This window comes from Oculina patagonica, chromosome 2 (assembly GCF_052425735.1).
Source record: "Oculina patagonica isolate OP01 chromosome 2, crgOcupat, whole genome shotgun sequence".
Taxonomy (NCBI): Eukaryota; Metazoa; Cnidaria; class Anthozoa; order Scleractinia; family Oculinidae; genus Oculina; species Oculina patagonica.
The window spans coordinates 31,065,625-31,091,831 of NC_135759.1; the positions used below are offsets into that span (position 1 = coordinate 31,065,625).

The window sequence follows — 26,207 nt, forward strand, 5'->3', positions numbered from 1 at the left end:
CGTGTAATGCCTCCATTTCCGTCGGGACTGATTCAGTTTTTTACTCAAGATCCTTTCCATTGACGATGATGAAGTGCATTGTTTTAGCAATTGACTGTTTTGTTTGTATGCAGTAGCATTCTGAAGTGCTACTTCTGTTAAACGTAAATCAGAAATGTTTGGTAAACTTCGGGAGTAATTTATACTTGCATGATTATTCTCCGATCTGAGTGCGAGTTTGGTTGTTACAATAAAGTCTTGCCGTAGTTCACGAATAACCTGCTTTAAGCACAAAGGTCTGTATTGCCAATGAGTGCTATGTACTGAGTTTTCCTTGATGGGGGCTGTGTAAGCAAACTCTTGGTTATCCCATCCAGGCTGTGACGTTGTCGATGTTCTGATAACATTTGCTTCCTGTACAGAGCTGTTTTTGATTTCCTAATGCGAGGAAAAGACGCTTCTTTCTCCATAAGTGTAGTGACAACTTGTGGCTGAATGTTAGTTTTTGGCCAATTACACAAGCACGTTGCTTGTTTGCTTCCAGGATAGCTTTCAGCTTTTTCAGTACAGTAAACTGGATTAATGTTTTCAATAACAAACTGTTTTCTATATAAGCATTTCGGAATATAGACTCGACCGATTTCAAGTGCGTCGTGGATGTTCCACGACTTTGAGCGTAAAGGAAATGCAATTAAACTTCAGTGTTACAAAGTGGTCATTATTTTTAAGTGGTTGCAAAAGTTTAGTCGCTAATGAGGCCTAAATGTTGTTCCATTGTTTTACCGCTATTGTTTATTTAGTCCGGCATTGAAGCTAATTTTTAAACACAAAAAGGGTACCCATTCGCAAACTTTAATTACAATCTTGGCATCCCTGATTAATTGTTGTGTAGTTACTAAGGCTTAGAATGACAGCAAAAAATCCCGCGTTATCTGCAGCATTTCGTAGCAGTTCGGATCCAAGAAAGTCGAAATAACTCTAAAACACGTGCAACAAGACAATTAAATTTGCCAATCTGTTGTTGTCGGCTTCTGTATTGCATTATTTGCTGTCTCCAGTATGTTTTAATCACATTTACATATTCGACCAGTCATTTTACAATTAAAGAGAATTGAGCAATGTCGGAGACTGGGCCACTAATTAAAAATATTTTCAAAGTGCGCGTTTAATCTCTTAATCTCCTCTTAGCTCGGCGAAATTGATCAAATTTCTTGTTAAGCGGATTTCAGCTTATCTGCAGAGTATAAACATTAAAGATCAGATAAAATTTAACCTGAAGTCGTTGTGCCTTTTGCCACCTGATAACTGGCCGTGATTCTCTGTCTCCGAGAACAAAATTGAGTGCGGCGATAGACGTGAAGATCTCAGCAGTATTCCAAACAAACTTTCGGCCCATTTAATTATCTGCTGCCTCTCAACAATAAAAAATTGTTTTGGCCGGAGTTATCTTGTAAACTGCTCTTTCACAGGCTTTAGTTAATAGGATTAATCGTCTGGTGCGCATTTGGGTGAAATACGGTACATTCTAAGTCGAGTTTTATTCGCAGAATGTTGAACATATCGACAGTTGACCGCGTTTGACGGCCAAATTGACAAGAAAAAAGATGTTGAATTATTAATGCCGATTAATTTAGTTACAAGGCTTTATTACTTTTAAAAAAAATTGGTTTTAGCATGGGGTATATTACGGTCAGTCCTGGGAGTAGTGTGACGCATTTAATTCACGATCGCTTTGTAAGAGTTCAAAGCATAGAAATTACGACATTCTGCACCCAAGAGATGTTGAATTACCAAAAAAGACAGCTCATTTTCTGGCAAAACCGATGAATCATAGTAATCAAACATATTTTAGTGTTCCCCTTGTACTTGTTTTTTTTTCTGTACCTGTCCTACAAAAGGCTACGCAAGAGTTAACAATGTTAGATTTGATTGGTCAATAGTTTCCCGAGGCAACCATTTCCGAAAAAATCGTATTGCCGCAAACTATATAGTTTCCATATAGTTTCTGAAGCATATTGCAACACTTAGCTTGCTTTTTCAAACGGAGAAACTCACAACAAAATAAATCAGTTAACAACTGTCGTTTCGATCATTTAAATCAAATCAAATTCTGCAGAATTTCTTTGTAAGGCAAGTTCCAGGGCGTGACTAGGTCCAATTTGCTCAATCCGATCCATGAAACATAAGAAACTACAGGAGCACTTCATTTAAACTTTCACAGCAAGATCAAAATAAGAATAACTTAAACATTCAATCCTTTTCCGAATTAGACTCCGTCGTAATAATGCCACTCTTTATTGATTGTCTTAGTGACTCTGTCTCTAGTGGTCAGATTGTTCGGCAGACGTCATAGATTTGACCCTCCCAGCAAATTTTAATTCCAGTACTAGCATTCCTTGTAGTGCCTATGATTGGTTGCTGTAACGGTTTCAATTTTCCTGCGAAAAAATAAACGAGTACAAAGCATGGATCTCTGTAAAGCTACGTCATTAGAATGGAATTTCTCGGGTAAAACAAACTGGGGGAAGAACTGAGCCCCCCGGAGGGGTACTCCCTATAATCGCCTATAAGGGGAGGCTCCGCTCGAAAGGGGTTCCTTTTTTAGGCTTTAGGCATATAAAAGGGTAGGGATTTCACAAGTTTAGGTATATGAAAGGGTAGGAGTATCAGTCATTTCGTTATTTAAAAGTGCTTCAATTAAAATATTTCGAACAGACGCATGTTATGGCTGTATCATTAAAATTTATTAAACGCTACATAAAAATGGCATCAAGACTTTCTGTTTTAGGCATATGTCATGTCTTTTCGGTATATGAAAGGGGTACCTTTTTACAGTAAAAGGTATACGAAAGGGGTGCTTTTTCTGGCAAAATGGTATATAAAAGGGTAAAGGGGTTGGACTTTGGGGCGGAGCCTCCCCGTACAAAACTTTTTGGAGTAGTCCCCCTGGGACTGAGCCAAAGAGAGAATTCTGTTCACTTATATGCCACTATCGACATAGGTGGCGGGCCTTGGGGGGGTGGACTATTTTTGACTATCGGCCATGACGGTAGCAGGTCCGCGGAAAGGAAGACAACCAAGAATTTACTTCAATTGAATTTTGCTATTAAAATAGACAACCCTTGACAATACTAGGCCATTTCTGAGTTACCCTTTGCCTCTGCTTCAAAACGAGTCTACGTGCGAAACCACTGAAATGAAAATGAGTTTGATTTGCATGAAAATGGACCTGTATGTGAAACTCATTTTTTTATATGAATGGTTTCGCGCGCACGTAGACTCGTTTTGAAAAAGTGGCAAAGGGTAACTCGAAAATGGCCATTTAGCTCCTAGTTATCTGACAGAACTGTTGCGCGTTTATGAACCTGCCTGACGCCTTCGCTCATCTTCTGACAAGAAGCGGTTTGCTATTAAACTAAACAACTTACATACATCAGCAGTCATTGCCCCCTGACTATGAAACGATCTGCCCATGGCAATTAGATCTATTGACAATATAACAATATAAATACTTTTAAATCTTAGTTAAAGACCTTCCTTTTTAAGCAAGATATTACTTATTTTAGCATTTTGGAAAGCAATGATGTAGCCAATGTACAATGTATTTTATTATTATTATTTTTTAAGCATTGTAAAGCGCGTAGCACTTAAACGGATAAGCGCTGATTTAAATATTATTGTTTTGTATTATTGTAATGTTCCTTGGGGAGAAGCATTCCGTGACGGCCCCATGTATTAACGGCGGTGAAGGAGACTACCACAACCTAGACGTCTGATAAATGCATGATTGACCACATGTGAAAAGACAAAGCCGGGACAGAGCCGTTTACATTCAGTCACCGTTATTCGTGAGATTGGCGTCGTAAAATGAAGAACGAAAGAGAGGGGGATAAGAAAGAGCAAGGAAAAAACATTTTAGCTTTTATCATATTCGGGATTCTTCTGAAACTGCAATCCGAAATCATCTTGACAGCCACTGCGGATATCCTCGCGGGAAGTTCCATCGCGACGGGCGCAGTGACTGTAACAACGGGCTTAGCTAATGTTGTCTTAAGACTGGCTCTTCCATGGGTTCATCAGAAATTGTCATATTCTACTAAAGTCGCCATCATTATCATCTTGTACGCTGCTGGTTTCATTATCATCGTTACTGCCGACTCTGCTATTGTACGACTCATTGGATTCAGCGTGGTTGAAGTTGGTGGGGGGGGGAAGGGTGGGTACAGTGTTAGGCAGTCTCTATTACACAGGTAAACGTAACAAGCCAAACAAACAACTTGATTTAAGGGGGGGTAACGACAAACAGTAAAAACTGACAAACCAGCGGCCCTCGGATTACAACTTACAACTAAATTAAATGTACAATTTAAAATTTTAATTTAAAATTTCATAAAAATAGGCAATTTGCATAAGCATTATTTTCAATTTCTCTTGGGACAGCAAGTGATGAATGTCCCTTTATGGCTAGATTAGTAAAAATCAATTAGACCAGTTTAAATTAGGAAGAGTGTTCCAAAGTCTAGCTGCTCTCACGCTAAATGATCGCCCTCCTTCGATTTCTCGTTTGAAACGGGGGCAGGCCAAGTTGGCAGAGCCATATCGACTATTTCTCTCATTTATTTCTGAGTTTGGCACTAAGATAGGATGGGCTTTAGCCATTGATATGTTTGTACACTTGCTGGCTCCGTTTTGCCAGTGTAATTTATTCGAACGAACAATTTCCAGCAACCAAGTTAGTAGCCTGCGAATGGTGATGACGTAACAGTTGTTTCACATTGGTCTGTGTTCGCTGGCTATGAGAGTAGAAAGGGTAGAGAATAGAGGGTTGCTGAAAAAGTTGGAAAACTCATTTTAAATACATATTGTTTTAATCACTACCCTGCGAGCAGAAAAATAGGGAAATGTTGCTTTAAAATTTACCCTCTGGAAGCATCTGGCTTTAGAGTGATGTCCAAAAGACATTGTTCTGGCCCAGTGGCGTGAGAAACAGACGACAATAGACATTAATTAATTAATTAATTAATTAATATTGTTCCGGCCGAGTGACCTATTCGAACTACACAATAAGCATAATTAATTTCGTAATTCGTTTTCGTGTCGAACACATGTAAAAAAAAAATGTAAATGTTGTTTATAGTGGTCATGCACTTAGCTTCATATCTCAACGAGATAGCTAGTTTACAGGCATGCCACTGAAACAGAGGAAACAAATATTTTAAATGAAAATAACAAGGTTAAAAATCCCAACTGGCAGGAGGCAGACCAGTTGGCTATGTACAAAGCGTCATCGACCCGGGGGGGGGGGGTACTCCCATATGTGGCCTATATAGGTATGTGCCGCCCGATAGGGTATGGTTTTTGAGGTTCTTGGTCCTTAAATAGGGTATCATTTTTGCTCCTTTTGGCAATGTGTTCCCGGTGTGATCCTTAGATAGGGTACCTATATTCTATTAGCTAAAATAAACGCCCAGCTAAACGAAAAAAAAATTTCTTAAAACTGAATTTTCTGTTCAGGTATTTGAAAAGCGATTTTATAAAGAACTGCGTCTTGCCGTGCGCGGTTAGCCGTTATTTGGGTCGTCACGGAACGCTTCTCCTCCCCTTGAATAGGGTGTCATTTCTCGGTTTTGGGCCTTAAAAAGGGTATCAATTTTCGCTTTCTTTATCCTTAAATAGGGTCAGGGTTTAAGAACCTTGGCGGCACACCCCTATCCGAAATTTATGGGAGTACCCCCCCCCCCCCGGGGGGTTGAGGATCGAATGTGAATCCTTTAAGAACATAGACCGGCGACCACAAGGCACAGGGGGAGTCTGTGCAGACCTGTCTTTTACTTTATTTTTTTTGTTTATGAACTGGGATTTCGACCAAAATTAGCCTGGGAACTGGGATTTAGGACCCCCCTTCAGGACCCTCTTATTGGGGTGAAAATTGATTTGGGCCACATTCACAAATGTGGTTTAGGGGTGTTTTGCAATTTTCCAACGAGCACCCCCGTCAGTTTTATAGGAGAGTTCCCCCGGTGTAGACCATGGAAAATGTAGTCGATTTGTGAAATAATTTGAACATAGAATTATACTGCTTGTATGGGCTCCCTATGTTTCGATTTTTTTTTACGCCCACTTCAAGATGGCCGCTACTTTCGGTCATAGACTGGTAACTTAAGTAACCGGTTAGCCTACTTTGCACCTCAGTTACCGTAAATGAACTAAAAAACGCCCGGGGCGTCTATTACATTTTTGGGGTCCTAGGGGAGGCGTTAAATAGATATGAGGCGTTTATAAGAGAGAGGCATTCATCTCAATTTAGCAGTAACAACGTCAACAAAACAAGTAGGATGAGTAGTTTTTCTAGTGGAGTAAGATACTTAACAGAGTTGGTGAGTAGAAGACTAATGTAATCTGCGCTAATGCAAAACCTAGAGATGTTGTTCATAGTTCGATATCGACGTTTTTTTCGTCATCAGGGTCAACCATGTTGGCGTTGTTGGCCTCTTCGATATCCGAGTCTAGCAAAAACTAACTAAATTGCGTGATTTTACTCTATGAAGCATTTCCTTGGAGGGAGGCGTCTATTAGACACGGGGCGTTTATTAGAGAGGAGCGTCTAATACAAACTTTGCACTTCATGGGAGGCGTTGATTAGATACGAGGCGTTTATTTGAGAGTGGGCGTTTAATAGATCATTTACGGTAATCTACTATGCACTTCAGTTAGCCTGTTTACGGTTAGCCCTCTATATTTGTAATAAACCTGCGATGATAAGTGGGGAGGGAGGGCATGATCTCAGCTAGTTTTTTTCGAATTCTGGGTGCCAGGCTGCCAGCTCCCTTGTTAAGTAGTGATCCAGACGATCCAGGCTGGTGGTGATCACACTCACTCTTCAGTCGGACCACTCGAGTTTAACTCCACCTCGGGCACTTTAAATTAAATATTTTCCTTTTTTCCACTTTGATAAAATTCGAAAGAAAAACTAAGTGTAAACTAAAAAAATTATTGCCCGCGCCGTGGAACGTCAACCGACCGACCTCGTGCCCAGGGTCTTCTCTGCTTTTACGCCATTTTGAAAATCGTCGCCGAACAAGAGACCAGCGGACCAGCGGTTTTATAAACAAGATATCACGTGATTAGAGGGAGTGAGCAAGGAAGTTGCCTTCCTGTACAGCGCTTGGACATTCTTTCACATTTTAGACTTTGTAGTTTTTTATATCACAAAAATGTGGAGAGCAGGGGTTGACACGAAAATGAATGCTGATGGTGGAGATGACGATGACTGGGAAACTGATCCTGACTTTGTGGTAAGTGCGATACTCAATTGATTAGTTGACTTCCTCTGTAGGTTTCGAATCTGAATGATCAATTTGCTGGTTTAATACGTTCAATCACTCTTTCATGCAGTAGGTGTACTGGATCGTACACTGCATGATCGATTGTGTCGCGATTGCGCGTCATTTTCCCTTTTAGCCAGCTACTTGCAGTGTGAGATGTTCTTTTCTCGTTTTAGCTACATACACAGTGTATTTTTAATGTTTCAAATAAAAATTCTAGCTGATAATTTTGAGAATTAATGACAGTGCAAGCACTAGATAATATAATAGCCTTGACAATAGCACGTTTATGCCCCAGAGACGCATTTTGATTGGTTCAAGAATATGCATGAAACTTAATCATCAAAAAGATTGTCAGAAAACTACATCAGTAAAACCTGTATGCACAAATATGGCATGATGTGGCCTTGCAATAGTTTAGTGGACTATTAAGAATCAATATTACATTATTATGGCTTTCCTTACTCTTAAGGGATTCATACTCTAAGGATAAAATCACTTGCATGAATGACAAGTTCATGTATTTATTTTTTTCTTTGATGGGGAATTTAAACTTAAGTCACTCAATGAACTCAGGAATAAAAACAAGCTTTCAAAAAAGCCAAATTATCAGAAATAATCAGCTGTACATGCACAGTTGTGCTCCTTGAACAAATACCTGGTAGAGAAACGCAGTTAGCAATCAACAGTGATAGTTTACTCAAGCTGTTGTTTATCGGTAAATTTGCAAAGCAAGCATGATTCGAAATCGGATATTTTTATTTCAGATGTTTTTACCATTAGCAGGGCTCGAGACTAATAGTAGCTAACTAGCCAAAGGCTAGTAAAAATGCAGTTTTGGCTAGTAGCTTTTGGCCTTTCACTAGGCAAAATGGCTAGTGAAAAAATCAGGCATTAGTGGTAAGAAACCGCACTTATTAAAATCGTCTCTCAGAGAATAATTATAACTAACAAGTAAACTGTTGACATTATAGAATGTGAAGCTTTAAACAAAATTCTAGTTGACAAAAACGCATGTACATGTACAATTTTTATAGTGAAGAACAAAGCCCAATTTTTAAGGAAAAAAAACGTGAAGATTTAAGGAACATTTTACGGCTAAAGGTTTAAACATTATCGGACATTGTTTTCACCCCCCCCCCCCCTAAAAAAGAACTATGCTTAAAATTGTGGCTAGTAGAAAATACATTTTGGCTAGTGAAATCAAAGCTATCACTAGCCACTTGGCTAGTTAGCCAAAAAGTTAGTCTCGAGCCCTGATTAGCAAATTTTACTCTAGTCAGCTGCCGCTTGTTCACACACAGAGATTTTGTTTTGTTTTGCCCAACAGTGCTGCACAGAATGAACTTACGACATTGAATATTGCACCTATCAATGTTTAATAAGCCTGAGGAGGGGAGGGGGTTGGGCTAACCACGGGAATTTGATCATGAGGTCAGTCCACATGGTAGGGATTTAGATTGTACGTTATATCTTCAGGGTAGGGATTTTGGTTGTATATGATCCCCTGCAACAAAGTTTGAAGGACATCTGACCACCTTCCCTTGCTCCTGGGTGGGGATTTTGACCAATTATTTTGTCCCGGGGGTGGGGAATTTGCCATTTTTAAAAGAAAATGTCAAAATCCCCACCCATGCCTGCCCCCCCCCCCCTCGGGCTTAACATTGATAGGTGCATAATAAAGACATGTGTATATGCATGGGTTTAAAGTTTCATACGCTACAATGTACATGCAAAAAGAGGCCTGTGTAATCTGTGTATGTGATGTTTGTGTATTTCTAAGCAGCACTGTACAATGCAGTTATGTATGTACCTTGTTAATTATCTTTACAGAATGATGTATCTGAACAAGAGCAAAGATGGGGAGCTAAAACAGTTGAGGGATCTGGACACCAGGAGTCTATAAGGTAAGTGTTAACAATATTACACATATTATTAATGTGTCGTTTTTATATTGTAAGTGTCAGAACTTCCAAAAATAACCAGATGATTTCTAAAGGCATTGATTGATTCCCCAAGACTCCCAAAGAAGTCCCAGTGATGCCTGAACATAATGTTCTAAAGTTATTCCCAAAATTATATACCAAGATGTGTTTGTAATCTGTTAATAGTCCTCAGGATTGTCTTGGACAAGTACAAAACTTCTTGAAAGTGGGTAATTTATTGTTTGCAAGTTTAGATCTTTCTGAGTACCTAAAGTAATTAAATCGGTCTGTTTGTATAAAATGCTATCTTAGATTAAAGTTTCAGACCCATTGACAGGAGGCTCATGCATATTAAATGCATTGCTTGAAGTACATTTTGTATAGAACACAATCTTGCATCATGTGTTTCCTGATAAAAGGGTTTTTTAGTTTCTCTCACCTGTTGAAGCAGTAATCAAAAAATGATGGTGATCATTAAAATACTTTAAATTACATGTAATTTATAATGGATGAATCCTCATTGTGCATTTGGAAGTCACAAACTTAATCAATGCATTCAGGGCTGATAATTAACAAAGTTCTTTCTTGTCAGTATTAAGGAACTGCGACAAGGTGTGGCACAAGATCATGCAAAACTGAAACAAGGTAAATTTATTAAGACAATAATCACTGCAACCCTCCAAGTTTTTTTTTTCCTTAGTGGCCATTTGGCCACCAACTGCTCAAGTTTGGTCGCCAGTGAAAAATTGTAGTCACTAAGTTAAGCTCAGGCTTTCAATCCTTCTTCTCAAATTTAGTCACCAGGCTGGGGACTTCGGTTCCAATTTAGTCCCTGGCTCCAAAAGTTTAGTCGCCATGGCGACTAAAATGGTCTTAATTTGGAGGGTTGCACTGCAGGATTCTGAAGCCCTAAATACATGCCTCACTGTAAATATTAGTTAGACTAATAAATATTTTGCATGCCATAAATCAAGAAAAAAACAGGATTTTTAAGCTGAAAGTTTATGTTTTGCTTATCTTTACACTACTATTTTTTCTTTCTGTTTGTTTTCTTTAGATGAAACTGAGAAAGGGTATCCTTTTCAGTAGTTTTTTCTAAACAAAGCTTTGTGTTGTGTATCTCAGTTTTTAATGATTACCCTGCAGTACAGTAGAATTTCAGACATCCCTCCTTGGTCGCCTACTCCCAGAAGAGACGTCTGAACACATTTGGCTCTAATGCCGTCCAGTGACGTCACTACCCGAAAACCGGGTAGTGATTTTGATTGGTTGATTTAAAAATTATTTGCATAATTATGTGAAATTATGACTGAATTTTACCGCGCGAGAATAGTAATTTGAAAACGTTTGGAAAGAGTTCGAAAGATTTCACCTTCCCAGAAATGAATTTACTAGTCATTTACCTTGAGTTTATTACTTTATTAGTTTATCTACGGATGAAGAATAGTAATGGAAACCGGTAGGTTTTAAGCTGGCGGCATTCGTCGCTTCGACATGCAGTGTTTTGCCAAATTTATACGTACATGTATTCTTGTTTTGTCAACAAAGCCGCTCGACGCTTATGTCCTGCAGCCTCGATGAGCCAGTGATTTCTGAACTCAGTTCCCACGGTCAAGTAGGATATTTTTGTATTGAATTCCGTTTCTTGATGCCTCTGTAACCGTCTAAATTGATTCATTTAAGTACTCACGAGTGTGTTGTATTTGTCCGCTGCGTCACATATTATATTTTGATCGCTAGATAACTGAGATAAAGCAAATCAGTTCAGAAATCGGTTCCGTAAAAGAATATAGCCTGCAGTCGATTAAAATCTCATTCATTTGTCGCAAGTCTTCAATAGTTTACTATTAAAACAATTTGTTGCCCTGTAATCCTTTATTGAAGCGATTTTTCTTTCACAATTTCATGGCCTCGACAGAAACTTTTCCGCATGAATTAAAACCAAAGTGTAGTGACGTCACCGGACGGCATTAGAGCCAAATGTGTTCAGACGTCTCTTCTGGGAGTAGGCGACCAAGGAGGGATGTCTGAAATTCAGGCTAGCAGTACTCAAGGTATCAGTTACTATTTACAACCAAGATTTGATTTACTGCATGCATTTCAATTGTCCCCTTTAACAGGTTTACAGATTGTAGTAACTAAAATGACTAAACTGGTCTTAATTTGGAGGGTTAAAATGGTTAAAATGAGGTTTACTAGGTTTACAGATTGCTAAATGACCCCCACCAATGTTACAGTAATGTTAGCCATAGCATTTCATTTTATCCTAAATGTCTGTTCAACAGCTTGCTCTCTTTTCACCCTAACAGTGATAACTACTTCACTTTCTTTAAATAATTTTAAAATGAATAATAATAATTAATATTATATTGATTTTGTTACGAAATTGAACGCTATAAAGTTACGACGTTTCAACCTCTCCGAGGTCATTTTCAAGTGAGAGTAAAATATAAAATCAGCATAAATATATTATTTTAAAATAGTAAAATGGCAAAAATGTCACGCACACTGAAATGCAATAAAATATGTAAAAAATAAGTGACAAAATATTCATGAAGTTTAAATGTTAAAAACAATTAAAGTAATTAAAAACCGACCTAAACAAATAATTTCACGCGGATGGAATCACATTGTTTGTTTAGAGTTGGTTTCAGTTCTTTGATAAAAACATTTCAAAAATAAGGCAGTCAAACTTGCTCTGACACTTTTTTAAAATTTTAAAAAACTGCGCACTGTGATCTGGGACCATATCGTGTTGCTCCTTGAGGTGATTACCAATGGCAGATCCCTTGTGTTCTTCAATTCGTTGGTGAAGATGTCGGCACGTACACCCAACATACCCTGCATCACACAGGTTACACTGAAAGTTATACGCAACGCACTGTTGATTCACAAGGGCTGGTCTTCTCTTACTTTGATTTCATCCATCCCGACTCGTGTACACTGGGCTGATGTCTACATTGATCTTCCGGCTAAGGTCTCCTAGTTGTCTGCGCACTACGTTGGCAGATTTCTGGTCTTTGAAAGGCAACACGATTCTGATTGGCTCTTGTTTCTTAAGTTCTTGTTGTTGGAAAGGTGCATCCTAGGACACTTTTGACTCAATAAATTGACGGATGGTAGACTGCACAGTCAAGTTCTTCTGGGTAGCACAGACGGGAAAAGATCACTTTGAGGCGTTTACACTCTTGGTGAAATAGAGCTTGAATGCACGGTTAAGCATGGTGTTCAACAGTGACCGTTTCATCCACATGGCTGTGATAATGTAACAATAGCTCAGTGTCCGTAGGCTTTCGGTACACCTTTGTGCCCAACAGGCATTCATTCATCACCAATGCATTGATTTTAAGAACTTTTTATCCTATTTAGCCTTTTTTATATTATTTTATTGAGCAACATTATGACAAACACATTCTAGTTTCCTTAATAACCTGCTTTAGTCCAAAAGCTTCTTATGGCTATGGTGGAAAATTTGGTGTTCAGAAAGACAGAATGGACAAGGTATGGCTTAATATTGTTTCTTTCGTATTAATAGCGACCAAATCTTTATGCCACTACATATAAATTAAACCCAGGCCCAGTTATGATAGTAAATTATTATACATTATATCATAACTTTTTATCATAGTTTTATTTATATCTTAGTCTTATATCTTAGTTTTTAATTCAGTTTACATAGAGGAGCCAATATTGTTGGAATGCAAATAAACCATTATTATTATTATTATTATTATTATTATTATTATTATTTTTATTATGTGCTATAAATGGTATTGGGCACAACGTACATGGACACGTATGCATACTTGTGATCTCAGAAACAAACATGAATGTAATTTTTTGTTAGGTTTCCATTGTGAGATCTTTGGGAATTTTACTTGTGAGCATTTTCTCTTACCATGTTGCACAATATACCAGTTAAATTAGTTATCTTTCTTTTAAGTCTGTAGTTGGATGGGACTATGAAGGAAAGGTTGACAAGCATGCCTCACAAAAAGGTTGGTGTTTCTAACAATTCCGTTTAGTTTTCTTATCGGTGGAGGTTACCCATGTAACAGTACAACATCAAAATTTGAATTATACAATTTATTTACCGACAGACTATTCCACTGGGTTTGGCGGCAAATATGGTGTACAGAAGGACAGAGTTGATCAGGTACATCCCTTCAGTTCATTCTGATGTTAATTTATTTAACTTCAAAACTACTGTTTATATGAGTCTGCATTAAAAAGATTTAATTGGAAAGCATTATTTAAACGCAGTACCAAGCTTAGCAAGAAAATAATTTGTTGACTGATTGTCCCATACATGTAAAACCAAATATTTTCCTGTCCACATGAGCAGGTGCAATTAGCACCCGTGTAAAAAACCAACCGGGATCTTGGCGGGAATAAAATCCCGGCGGCCATAATCCCGGCAAGATTCCCGCCGGGATTTTGACCGGGATTCCTGGCGGGAAACGAAATTCCCGGCGGCCATAATCCCGTCGGGAACCTTGAAATCTTGCCAAGATTCCCGACGGACATAATCTTGCCGAAAATCTTGCCAAGATTCGCAGCGGGAGCAAACTTCCCGCCGGCCATAATCTTGGCCTGAAGAGAACTTCCCGGCAGCCAACATCTTGACAAGATTCATGGCAAGAATCCCAGCAATATTTTTGGTTACCGACAATTTCTTTTCTCAAAGAGATTCATGGCAGGAATTCTGGCATTTATTTACAGCGAAAATCAAATACTGACAAACTAATTAAAACCATAGTAAACATATCTTGGCGTTTCGCATACCGACAAATTAAAACAAACACACTGGTTCTGTATCAAAACAACATCATTTATTAACAGAAGCTTACAGAAAAAGTCATGGCCACAGTTTTGCTACCAAGCACATAATATATTTCTCAATGGTTGCACAAGTCGGAGAGCGCGAGCTTTAGTTCACAAGCAAAAAAGCGAATATTATTCTGTAAAATGTTTTGAACGAAACAACAAATACATCAAGGCAACTAACCTTTACCTTGTGCTCAAGCGAAGGAAGATGCAATGATGTGAACTACCAAACAAGCGAACTATCTTTTGATCATCTGCGAACCGCCGAAGAAGACGAAGGAGCATTCTTTCCCGAAGCTTTTTAAATAACAATACAATATTTAAGCATTAAGTTTACGTCTCAAGCATCAACAGGTACAACTTCGCATTGAATGGCCCTTACTCAAAACGTCTATCTCCTTCCACTGTTCGAAGTTTGTAGTTTTAAAAAAAAATACAGTTCAGCTGCTCAGTCAACAAGTCCATGGCGAATCCCACAAGATGGCGCTGTCAAATTAACAAGATGTCGCTCGAATTAACAGCAAACTCCAGCAGTTTCCACAGAGGAGCTTTTCCCTGAAGTAAGGTCGATTCTAAACTCAAGTTCATAACAAAAGCAGCCAAAAAACACATTTTTCCAGCCCTGATTGCAAAGAGCAAGCACTTCATGAACTCAAAATAATTTTTTTCTCTTCCCGCGGGATGCACGATGGCGTGTACAATGTCCCACATGACCTAAGGCAGCCAATCGAAACGCTCAGTTCACGACACCTTGCGGGAAAAGGCGGGAATATTCTTTGGACATGTTCGCTATCTGGGTGGTCTTCGGGAAGGTAAATAAGCTCTAAAAATATAAGAAGCTCTTTCATATCGTCTTCGGAGCCACAATTAAAATAGCATCTAGATGTTTTTTCAATGCAAAAAGCGCAATTACAGCGAATTCCCGAGTGCATTTGCAATTGGAAGAAAAAGGCCGACAGAAATTTGCCATTGGCTTTTGTCATTGGATTACTTAAAGGTATAAATTAAGGTTCCTCAAAGGTAAGAAAAGAAAGAAAGAGTTAAAAAAGCTTGAAAAACAGACCGCGGATCAATAAAAATTCTTATCTTTTAATTTATCTTCACTTATTATGACGCGCCTCTTTGTCGCGCCAGTTCGTCTAGACATTTTAAAAATCAAACTGGTTTATTAAATTACTTCTTTCATTAGTACTTTAAGTTTATTTCATCAATACACGCCATGAGTTGCGTTCCGACCACAGCATAATACTATTTGTGAGAATTTCAAAGCATCAACTTTTTCCCGGTGAGAACTGAGAAGTGAGTTGAATCTCGCCAGGAACGCTACCGAGATTTATTCACGCTGTGAAAAATTTGCCGGGAATTTTTTTTCTTGCCGGGATCTTGGCAAGAATATAATTCCCGGCAAGAATCTTGCCGGGATCCGTGGCGGGAAATTCTACCCAGGCAGGATCCTGGCGGGAAGTCTGTTTTCTTGGCGGGATCCCGGTCTCGGCAAGATTCTTGGCAGGATCCCGACGTGCCGGGAATTTTTCCCGGTCGGGATCCCGGCGGGATATCGCCATCTTGGCGGGATCTTGACAGGATCCCGGTTCGTGGCGGGATCCCCGCCGAGATCCCGGTGTCTTTTTTACACGGGCAAGATTTATATTTTCAGTAAACCCTAATGAGTTTCTCAAAACACTGCAACTGATGTGCAGGGGCATTTAACTGACTTTTTTGCTTTCGTCTCATTTGCAGGCAGCAGTTGGATTTGAATATGAAGGCAAAACTGAAAAGCATGAATCACAGAAGGGTGTGTGTGTGTGTGAAATACTTGAAAAAAATGTTGTCATTTGCTTATTCAACTGTCGTGTGATCTTTGGGAATCTTCATTCTTTTATCTTCTAAATGTTGCTTTTATTATACCTTCAGACTATTCAAAAGGATTTGGTGGGAAATATGGAGTTCAGAAGGACAGGGTTGACCAGGTACTGAAGGTTTTTTTATTTACCATACACAACCTAGCCTTCATAATTGAGAGGATGTTTCATTAATATATATACAGATTAGTTACATTCTTTAACAGACTAGACAGAGTCATGATGAATTGTAGATACAGATTGTTTTAAAGTAGCCGAAGTTAGATTATCATTGAAAAAGTAGTGAGGTAGACTTCTCCATTGAGGTATTGTTCTAGGGTAGAAGGAGAAACAGTGAGAGGTGGAGATGGCAGGATGATGCTGTTAAGATGGGTGTGCCTGGTTCTGCTGCACTATACAGCCCACTCTCGTTAAAGCGGACACGCTCGGGGTGTCGTTTAGTGTCTGTTATAGCGAGAGTCCGTAATAGCAGGAGTCATTTCCAGTCAAACCATATTCGCCAGGGATCTGGATTTTGTCCGTAATAGCGAGTGTCCGCAATAGCGGGGTGTCCACAAGGCGAGAGTTGACTGTAGGTAAAATGTAGTTTCAAATATAATAAGCCTCATTACATAGGAAGTGATCCACCATTAAATTTTGAAACAAAATTATTTAATAGCACACGTGGGATATATCAAACATGACACTGACGCTTTCCGACTAAAACTGCAAGTTTTCTAATATTCCTTTGTCTGTTAATTCTCACAAGAGACTTGATACAAAGAAAAGCTAAACCAAATATACATAAATGTACAAGTTGGGCAGAATTAGCCTTAGTTTTAATATAAAATGTGGGATATTATAAGAGTGTCTTGGTTAGCTGAAAGGTGCTGAAAGGTGCTGTTGACAATTTGCATCTAGATGATCCACACTGAAAAGACTCAAGTACCAGCATAGAACAAACATAAGATCTAGCTATCAGTCAATCGATGTCTCATCAAAATTGAGGTTTTTGCATTATACATGCCGTATACCAAAAAAATTTCAAAATAGGAAGAGTCAAGTGTACTTCCTGTCCGTTCCTTTTTTGCTGTGTTGAACTTGAAGTTGAATATTTTGTTTTCTCTCTTTCCTCACAGGCAGCAGTAGGCTGGGAGTATGAGGGCAAGACTGCAGCACATGTTTCTCAAAAAGGTTTGTTGCACTCTTCACTTCAATACAGACCACAACATTCAGCCATCCCGACAGTTTTAAGTACAGTACTAGCTATCAGGTGCAAATTAAAACATGTTCCTCATTTTATTAACAACCTCCCAGCAATCTGGTTACTGAATTAGTATATTTTAGAAAATTATTGGGATTGCAATCTTCTATCCTGATGGGGATTTCAGATATTTAGATATTTAGGTAGCAGATATTTGCTGTGGGATTACAGTATATAGGGTTATCCAAAGACATTTGAAAGACAAAACTTGAATAAGGGAATAACATTGTACAAATGTGGTTTATTTGTGTGTAGATTATGCCAAAGGATTTGGTGGCAAATATGGAGTTCAAAAGGACAGGGTTGATAAGGTTAGAAATAAATTGTAAGATATGTTGTAATTATATCCTTTTTGTGAGCCTGTTGGTTAATCATTGCTAGCAATGAAATCCACTTTCTATAGCATTTGGAGATTAGGACTACTTCAACTATACCTGCCAACTCTCCCCGGGTCTCACGCCTACGAGTTGAAAACTTCGATCTCACGCCAACTCACGCTTACGAACCAATTTCTCACGCCTAGTCGAAAAATGTGAGTTATTACAACCAAAAACGACACATTTTCCAAAAATGTAATCTCAAACCAGTGTGAGAAAATAAAACTCCATGTAAAATGAGTAAATGGCGATACCTTCCCCGAAATGACAGAGTTTGGACGAAAAAAAGCATTGGGAACGAGGTCGTGTTTAGCAAAACACGTCCACGCACTGGGATCGGGAGATGTTCGGAACGTCTTCGGAATACTTCGGACGGCTTCGGAAAACTTCGGACATTGTCGTATCTTCTTCGGAAATCCTGGCACTCTCAGGATAAAAATCTCACACCTTTGACCCAGAAAAAGTTGGCAGGTATACTTCAACCCCCACTTCAACTCCTACTACTGGTAATTTCAACTGGCTGTTTATTGATCAACACTTTTTTAAAAATAAATTAAGAAAGTAAAGCATGGAGAGAGCTTCAAAGTTGATATTAATAGCAAAGTCTAAAGCAATCATTAAACATCATACACTTGTTGCATTCATGTTTACTTAAATAAGTGCACAAAATGTTTTGTTATATTTGCAAAGAAAAACAGTTGGCTGAGCTTTCAGTAAATCATTCTTGTTTTCTCCTTCAGGTTGCTGTTGGTTGGGATTATGAAGGGAAAACAGAAGCTCATGCATCACAGAAAGGTCAATTAATGCCGTAACCTGAAGCTTGAAGGGAAACTATTTTTTTGTTTTAGTTCATTTGGTAGGACAGTCTTGTCTAATATAGCACTGTAACTGATTTTGTCTTTTGTGTCACTAGACCACTCAAAAGGGTTTGGTGGCAAGTATGGAGTGCAAAAAGACCACATGGACAAGGTGCTAACATAAATAAATAAATAAATATTAAATAAATAAATAATAATTATAATAATAAGTAAATAATCACTTTATCTAAGTGTCATTGTATTTAGCTGACTGTGTGTTATTTTTTTTTTTTTTTTTTTTTTTCTGTGCTTATTGAGGACACTGAAAATAGATAAACAAATATTATAAATCGAACAGAAACTTGTTAAGAATCCCAACTGGTAGGAGGCTTACCAGTTAATTTACAAAATGTGGAGGAATTGAATTGGGGACGACCAAAATCAAATCCATCTCGTGGCAGGGAGTAGCATTTGAAGCCGGGACCTCTAGATTACGAGTCCAGTGTCCCAACCACTAGGCCACGCTGCCCCCTTGCCTTCTTGCCTCCTGTAGTTAGTTAGTATAATTAGAGTATTAATGTCTTGCTAACCGGCCGGAGACTTTCTCCTTATTGCACACCTTTTATGTAACAATCAAGGTACCCTTTCATACAACTGGACACAATGCAGAGGCTGGATAGTTACATTGTTTAGTTGAGTTACTTTCAAGTGACTGTCATCCCTTACTACTCTTAAGGTATTAAACTGGTTAACATCATGTACATGTAGCTGTAGCCCTTTTCAAGTATTGTTGGCTTATGATGTTAATCAGTATTTTAGATGCCGCAAGACTAATTTTTTAAGTAACTGTAATTACAGGCAGCTGTTGGTTGGGAATATGAAGGAAAGACTGAAGAACATGCATCACAAAAAGGTGCCATTAAAAATCTACTTAGATTTTAGTAGTTGGGCAGATTCCTGAGGCCCTGCCAGGGTAAATTCAGACAAGCGACATGGTCCAAAAACTAGCGACAGCATATTAATAAAATCGCGACAAACGACAACCCTTATGGAAAAACTTAAATTCCGACAAGGACAAGCAATTTTCCTTCAATTTAATTACCAACAGCGACATGAAGAGCGATAAAACAGCGACACGGGGCATTTTTAAATTAAGACAAGCGACACGGGAACCCCCCTGGCAGGGCCTCATTCCTGTTAATACAGGTGCGAGTAAAAGTAAAAATGACAAATTGTCACCGTATGTTGCAGAACTATTCTAACGGTGTAGTTTTAGAACATTGTCTAAAGTTATTTGTAAAAACGTTGGACTACATGTACAGTTGAACCTCGACTAATGGACATGTTCCATAGGTAGACACTTGCTATAAGTGGACACCTAGTCATGGTCACAGCCTCATTCAACACTACATCTTAACCCATAAGTAGACACCTTTTTTTATAAGTGGAAACTTTTTCAGGTCCCAAGGTTATCTGCTTATTGGAGATTCAACTGTATGCAAAAAACTCATTTTTGAGACTTATACAACACATTTTTTCCCTGTGAATAAAATGGATGTATTGGATATGTTGTGGTACAATTTTTCCGTTTCCACAATTTGGTATTTTCCTTTGTTCTGGTGTATGGTAATATTATGATAATAAATACAAAACAAATGGAAAATACCAAATTTTACCAGGAGTAAAATTGAACCACAACAGATACATCTCAAGCAATCACCTTATGTAAGGTGTGTCGGGTGGTAATGAATTGTACAAGATGTCTTAGGAAACAAGCCTGAACTTCCGTTCAGTCAATAACCATCAGGCATGGACACAGTCCTTGTGTTTTGTTCTCTGGCAAGTCTCTCCATCCAGGAGTTAATCTTGTCCCCATAGGCTACAGTCCTTTTGGTGAGCACCAAGAATCAAGACCCTCTGGGCTAGAATGAAAGCCCACCAAAAAGATGGCTTAATCTAATTGGCTGTTGAAAACTTGTTCATTTCGTTAAGATACTATGTATTATTATTTTACCAGATCATTCCAAAGGCTTTGGAGGAAAATATGGAGTCCAAAAGGAAAGAGTCGATCAGGTCAGTAATATTTTTTTATTCCAGTTAGAAATATTTTTTTCTATGCAAATTGATACATTTATTTGTTGTTCTTTTTTAATCTCACCAGTCTGCTGTTGGCTTTGAGTATGAAGGCAAAACTGAGGCACACGCTTCTCAGAAGGGTTAGTTGATTTCCTGTCACTTGCTGTATACATGTACATGTGATGTTTACATGAATGCTCACTTGTTAAGTAAAGAATACAATCAGTTTTATCTGTCTTAAACTTGACATGTTTCCTACTAAAGCATTTTGTGGCTTGTTTATACCAAGATAAATTATTAACTGTCAGTGCTGTCTGTAAATGAGCCTATTTTCATACGCTACTGTTTTATATCTTTTGCAGACCACTCTAAAGGATTTGGTGGGAAATATGGCGTTCAGTCTGACAGACAGGATGCGGTAAGTGGGATCATAAAAAACAAATAATTTCAAATCATTTCGAGATACACTGTTTTTTATTCCAAATCTCTTATCCTGTCAGAGAATATGGAATTGAAAATAATTATATGTAGCATATCTGCAAGTGGCCACTGTAAGGTTCTCCCGTCAACTTCAAAACCGCCATAATAGATTTTGAAAACGTGACGTTTCGAGCGTTTACCTTTCGTCGCTCCAGTGAAGATCTAACGCTCAAGAAGTCAGCTGTTTAAATTTTATAACGGCGGTTACACTTACTACGTTGTTAAGAGCGAAGTTTTCTTTGTCAGTTTACCTATTTTTTTTCTTTTGCTTTTAGTCTGCTGGCAGTTATGATGAAATGCAAGAAGTGAAATCAACTTATCACACAGCCAAGCCACGTGCAGGTAAGATTTATTTACAAACCTCTATTAACCCCTAAAACAGAACTTGTGAAATTCTGTATCATAAAAACTAGTTAATCTACAGTTGAGCTACCCCGTTCGGTACACAGTGTTTCAAAATCTTATGTTTTGTACTAGTGTGCTGTGTGTGGCGCAGTATCCTAATGGTTATTGCTTTGGTAGACTGTCCACTGCCTCTCCCCCTTGCTTCTTCCGTTTTGCGCTGGCGTCCAGTTCTCTCGCCGTTCTCACCGCGCGCTCATCGATCGAAAAAAACACGAAAAAAATAGAGGGCTGTGGACAGTCTATTGCTTTGGATGTCGTGACTACACTCCATGAGAGGTTCAAGCTTGGCTAGGGTCATTGTGTCGTGTTGGCTGAAAGTCTTAACTCTCACAGTGAAATTTGTTCGTAAAATGCTGGGGCTGGCTGCTTCAAGCCACCGAAACCAGACTGAAGCAGCAGCACTGATAAGCCAACCCTAGAATCTTTTCAGAGCTAACTAATCTGTGGGTGGAAGGCACGGCGGAGTAACGGTTACTGCATAGCCATTATCGTTGTGCAGTGTTCTTTGGCAATACACAGTCCCTCAAATGAATATATAAACAAGGGGAGGTAGTCGCTTAGAAATAAATGAATTTGAAGCTGCAGATGCAACTGTAAGCATTAACCTGCTGTTAGTGCTTGCCAATAGTGGACAGCATTTTACTTGCTGTGTATCATTTTACAGGTTCAGGGGCTGCAGGTAACTTGAAATCAAAGTTCGAAAACTTGGCCAAAGAACAGGAGGAGGTTTGTTAGTTCTTAAGTTATAAAACTTTTCTGTTAAGGTATTCTCGTTTCGTAAAACACAGCCTGAATATATTGCTTCTGGTTTGTTAACGATCGATTTTTTGCAGGAAAATAAGAGGCGAGCGGAAGAGGAAAAGGCTCGTCGACAAGCCAGAGAACAAAGAGAGAAGGAGATAGGCGAGAAGAGGCAGGCAGAGGTATGAAACAAAACTTTGATTCAAATTCAAACGAACCAATAATATTCATAAACAATCGTGTCCTTTTTAAATAAACGTATTGTTCTTTTCTGATCTCAACATTAAAAGCGTGGAATATAATTGCCATAATTAGAAGGTGTTCATACATGATAAAGGGGGTGTTGACATTTCAGCAAGACGCACGCGACAGAGAGGAGGCTGAGGAGGAAGAAGCACGCCGTGAGGAGGAAGAGGCTCAACGCCAGGCGGAGGAAGAGGCGCGGCAACAGGAGGAAGCTGAACAGCAGCAGGAGTATGAAGAAGCCCGAACCAGAACCAGAAGCAGTATACGAGGAAGCCGGCGAGGAACCGACAAGACAAGAGCCAGAGGAACCCACAGAACTTTATGAAGAAGTCACTCAACCACAGGAACCAACTCAGGAAGCCGAGGTACATGAAGATACCAGAGCTATACCAATCGGGAGATTAGGAGCTCATATAATGCCTATAAGTATAAACGCAAGAATAAGCACCAGACTGTTCGCACGTGCGATAAGCATAAGCATTAAGCCCCGGGGGGACTCCCATATGAAAGGGATGGGATACTCGTCGTCGCGCTCAGGGGTGTAAATTACGGTTTTTTAACTCCCTTTGGGTGTTCATAGCCTGCATCGCAGCCGTACGTATCACAAAACCTCGGTATAGGGTTCAGTTCGTCTGCAACGTAGGCTAGGTGTTCAGGGAAAAACAACAAACTTTTTTAGCCGACGAGGTCTCGCTTGGGGTTGAACGTGAAGAAAGAAAAAAAAAAACGTCGTCATATTGTGTTGGCGGGCTAGACTGATCAGGCGTGAAAACTTATATCTTTTGGGGGAAAAAGCTTGAACCAAGCCCAGATTGGTCTGTAGGGGTATAATTCAAATTTTTGTGCAAACTGAACTACAGGAACTGCGGTCTTAATAGTTTGCCTCAAAATGTGAAGTGGCTTAAAGTGTCTCGCAGTATATGTAGCACTTACTGTTGTGTTCAATAGAGACAACAGAAACGTTACCCGATTTCCACTTATTATTATAAATACATTCTGTGATTGTAATCATCACGTTTTTGTTGTTAATTCTTTCAGGCTGAAGAAGAAGGCTCCGGGCGGAGTGCAACAGCAATATACGATTACCAAGCAAGTAAGTACCATTCATGTTCTTCTGCGTGTTGGCATAACGAACCTTACATTTCTTGTCGGCAATGGGTTTTTCTCGTTTGGGCTGTCTGCCCCACATTTGTCTAACAGGCCAACCAGAAAAAAAAAATACATTGTGGGTTATTTTTTAGCGTAAGTCTGGGTTTAACGCAGTCTATGGCTGAATTGAGGTGTCGAGGGACTTTGGATGAGCCACAGTTCATGTGGACGGCGTTTAGACGAAGTGTAACAAGTGTGTGGCTACTGGTTAAACCACGACTTTCTTTAACGCTGTGTCTTGTTGTAACGGTCCTGTATGTTTGCGAGCCACAAGGACCGTATAGCCGGAGCTTAACTCTGGAATGAGATCCAACCCATCGGTAGTTGCCTACCAATATTCAGTTATCAGTACAGGTTGTGCTCCAGTTTTTTGGTTCTATAACACCACAACGTTGCTTTTATTCTGCACATCGCACTTTCGATAGCGGGGAAATCCTAACGTGCTGCATTCGAAATAAATGAGTGACCTCGTGGTTTATTGTTTTTTTAGCTGCAGATGATGAGATAACATTCGATCCTGGTGACGTCATTACTGACATCGAGGAAGTAGATGAAGGATGGTGGATGGGCACGTGTCATGGCAGACGCGGTCTTTTCCCGTCTAATTACGTAGAAGCTAATTAGAAAATAACTCAGTTTGCTCAGAAGCATAATTAAATCCGCCGGAGGAAAAAGAAGTCCAAGACAGTTAAACTTTCATTAAAGATGATTTTGCTTTGTAATCGACAAAAGATTTTAAGACTAAAAACAAAATGAAAGTTGATACTGTGGCTGGCAAACAATCGGCTATAACTCGGGCTTATTTTATGGAAGCCCACACACAAAACCAAAGAATAGTTCCCAGACCTTGAATGCACAATAAAAAAGTTCCCTTAAGTATTCTGGCATAGTATTAGCTTCACATTGCTTCACATTGCTTCACATGTACTACGGTAAGCATATTTTTCGCTTCGTCCATAAATAGGTATTTTTAAGCGTGGTGTATCGTAATAATATATTGATCGTGAATTCATTTTCAGTGCTACAATGTTTTAAATAGTGCGTATCTGGCTATTCGCTCTAAATGTTATTTTTAATGACCAGGAATGTAATCTAAGTAAAATAAAACCGGGTTCGTATAGTGATATCAATTTTCAATACTCTGTTGTGCTAATCGGAGTAATAATTTAGACAAATATTTTGTAACGGCGATAAAATTTTCGTAATAAAAGACCAATTGTTCCATGTTTGTTTGTAACTATCACATTTTCGAAACCCCGGGGCAGTTAATGAAGGCGAGGGAAAGTCGAAACGAAGCAGGAAAAATCGGCGTTAGTAAAGTCCATCGATGAGGATTTATTCAACTAACATTTGTTGGATATGAGATGGTAGATAGCCAACTAGGGGCTAAGCAAATCGTATACCATCTCTACATCCAGCGCCCTCGAGGAATATTTTAAATACAATACAATGCCGATTTCTTGAACACTCGATAACTCGAATAATAATAATAATAATAATAATAATAATAATAATAATAATAATAATAATAATCAACTTTATTTATAGAGGGTGAACACATAACAGTAAAAAACTGACAAACCAGTGGCCCTCTAATATAAAATAAAATCAAGAACTAAAAATAATGCTAAAAATCTAACAATCTAAAATTACAAAATTAGTTAAAAATACGCTATAATATAAAAACAAGGTAAAAATTACTCTAAAATGACGAAATTGATATAAAAGAATTAACTTAAAAGTAAATGACCTAAATGTTTGTATGTATCTTTAAAAAATTCAAACGTAGCCTTGTTAAAACTTACTAAACAAGGCTTGTTCCTTATGATGCTGGGTATAGTATTCCAGAGGCGTGTAGTCGATACGGAAAGACCTTCCGCCTTCTGACTCCCGTTTGAATCAAATCCCGTTTCCCTTGGACCTGCTTCACGAGTCAAACACTGCAGTTTCTCTCCTGATTTCTCGAACCAATTTTCGTTTCCATTTCAGGTTCGAGAAATAGGGATTCCATGTATATATGGCTGTCCAAAGTTGGCTGTTCAGCCTAATAATTCTATTTTGTCCATGAATAATTCCTTATTATTACTTTACCGTTGCAAATCTCATCGTTCCTTCCCTGTCTTGTGTCAATTTTTCTAGTCGCTCCTCTTGAAATTAGCACTATGCTCTGAGCGAGGGAATGAAAGCTTATTTCTAGCAATTTAATTGTACCCATGTCACCCGTGTGTCAAAATTCGAATTGTTACTGAACGTTCGGTTGTTTACACGAGTTGAACTTGCAATAAATTTACATACTATGTGAGGCTGCAGGGTGTACGGCAGGCCATTATATTCATTGTGTAGCTAACTTTTAGCTGTACTTGCGTACGGCTTTACGGCCATCTGATCAACCATTTGAGTTAGAAGGTTTTTCGGAAAGATGAACGCAGTTTTACTAGCAAAGAGCACAAGCAAACACTTAAATGAATATACTCGAGCAGGAAAGTGGAGAGGTGGACGAAGACAGAAAATCGTGAAATGGCTCGGAGAGTTTTGCAATACATGTATTCTACAGTAAGTTTACTACGTTTATTAACTGTTTCTTTCGACAATTTCGTTCTGATCTCTTGTTGTTATCTAGGGTGAAATTGTTAGCAATTAAAAGTTTTGAACCTAGTATTAGCTGGTTGTTAAATTGTGATGTTACAACTTGTTCGGGTTGGTGACTGCATAAAGCATTTGAAAATATATCAACAAAACCAGGGTATCTAACAGACGTATTATTGGACCCAGTTT

At 38.7% G+C, this 26,207-nt stretch overlaps 1 protein-coding gene across 1 annotated transcript; it reads left to right on the top strand.

The window, feature by feature from the left end:
• Nucleotides 1-7,089: 7,089 nt before the first annotated feature.
• On the top strand, nt 7,090-24,658 carry LOC144644111 (src substrate cortactin-like). The gene is given in 24 exon segments (XM_078503525.1): nt 7,090-7,274; nt 9,138-9,211; nt 9,822-9,874; nt 10,287-10,302; nt 12,670-12,730; nt 13,173-13,227; nt 13,330-13,385; nt 15,797-15,851; nt 15,971-16,026; nt 17,037-17,091; nt 17,417-17,472; nt 18,279-18,333; nt 18,452-18,507; nt 19,194-19,248; nt 20,353-20,408; nt 20,497-20,551; nt 20,774-20,829; nt 21,167-21,233; nt 21,961-22,022; nt 22,130-22,219; nt 22,393-22,524; nt 22,526-22,648; nt 23,322-23,376; nt 23,923-24,658. Coding segments are annotated over 24 exon segments (1,614 nt in total). The 5' UTR covers nt 7,090-7,193; the 3' UTR covers nt 24,057-24,658.
• Nucleotides 24,659-26,207: the final 1,549 nt, after the last annotated feature.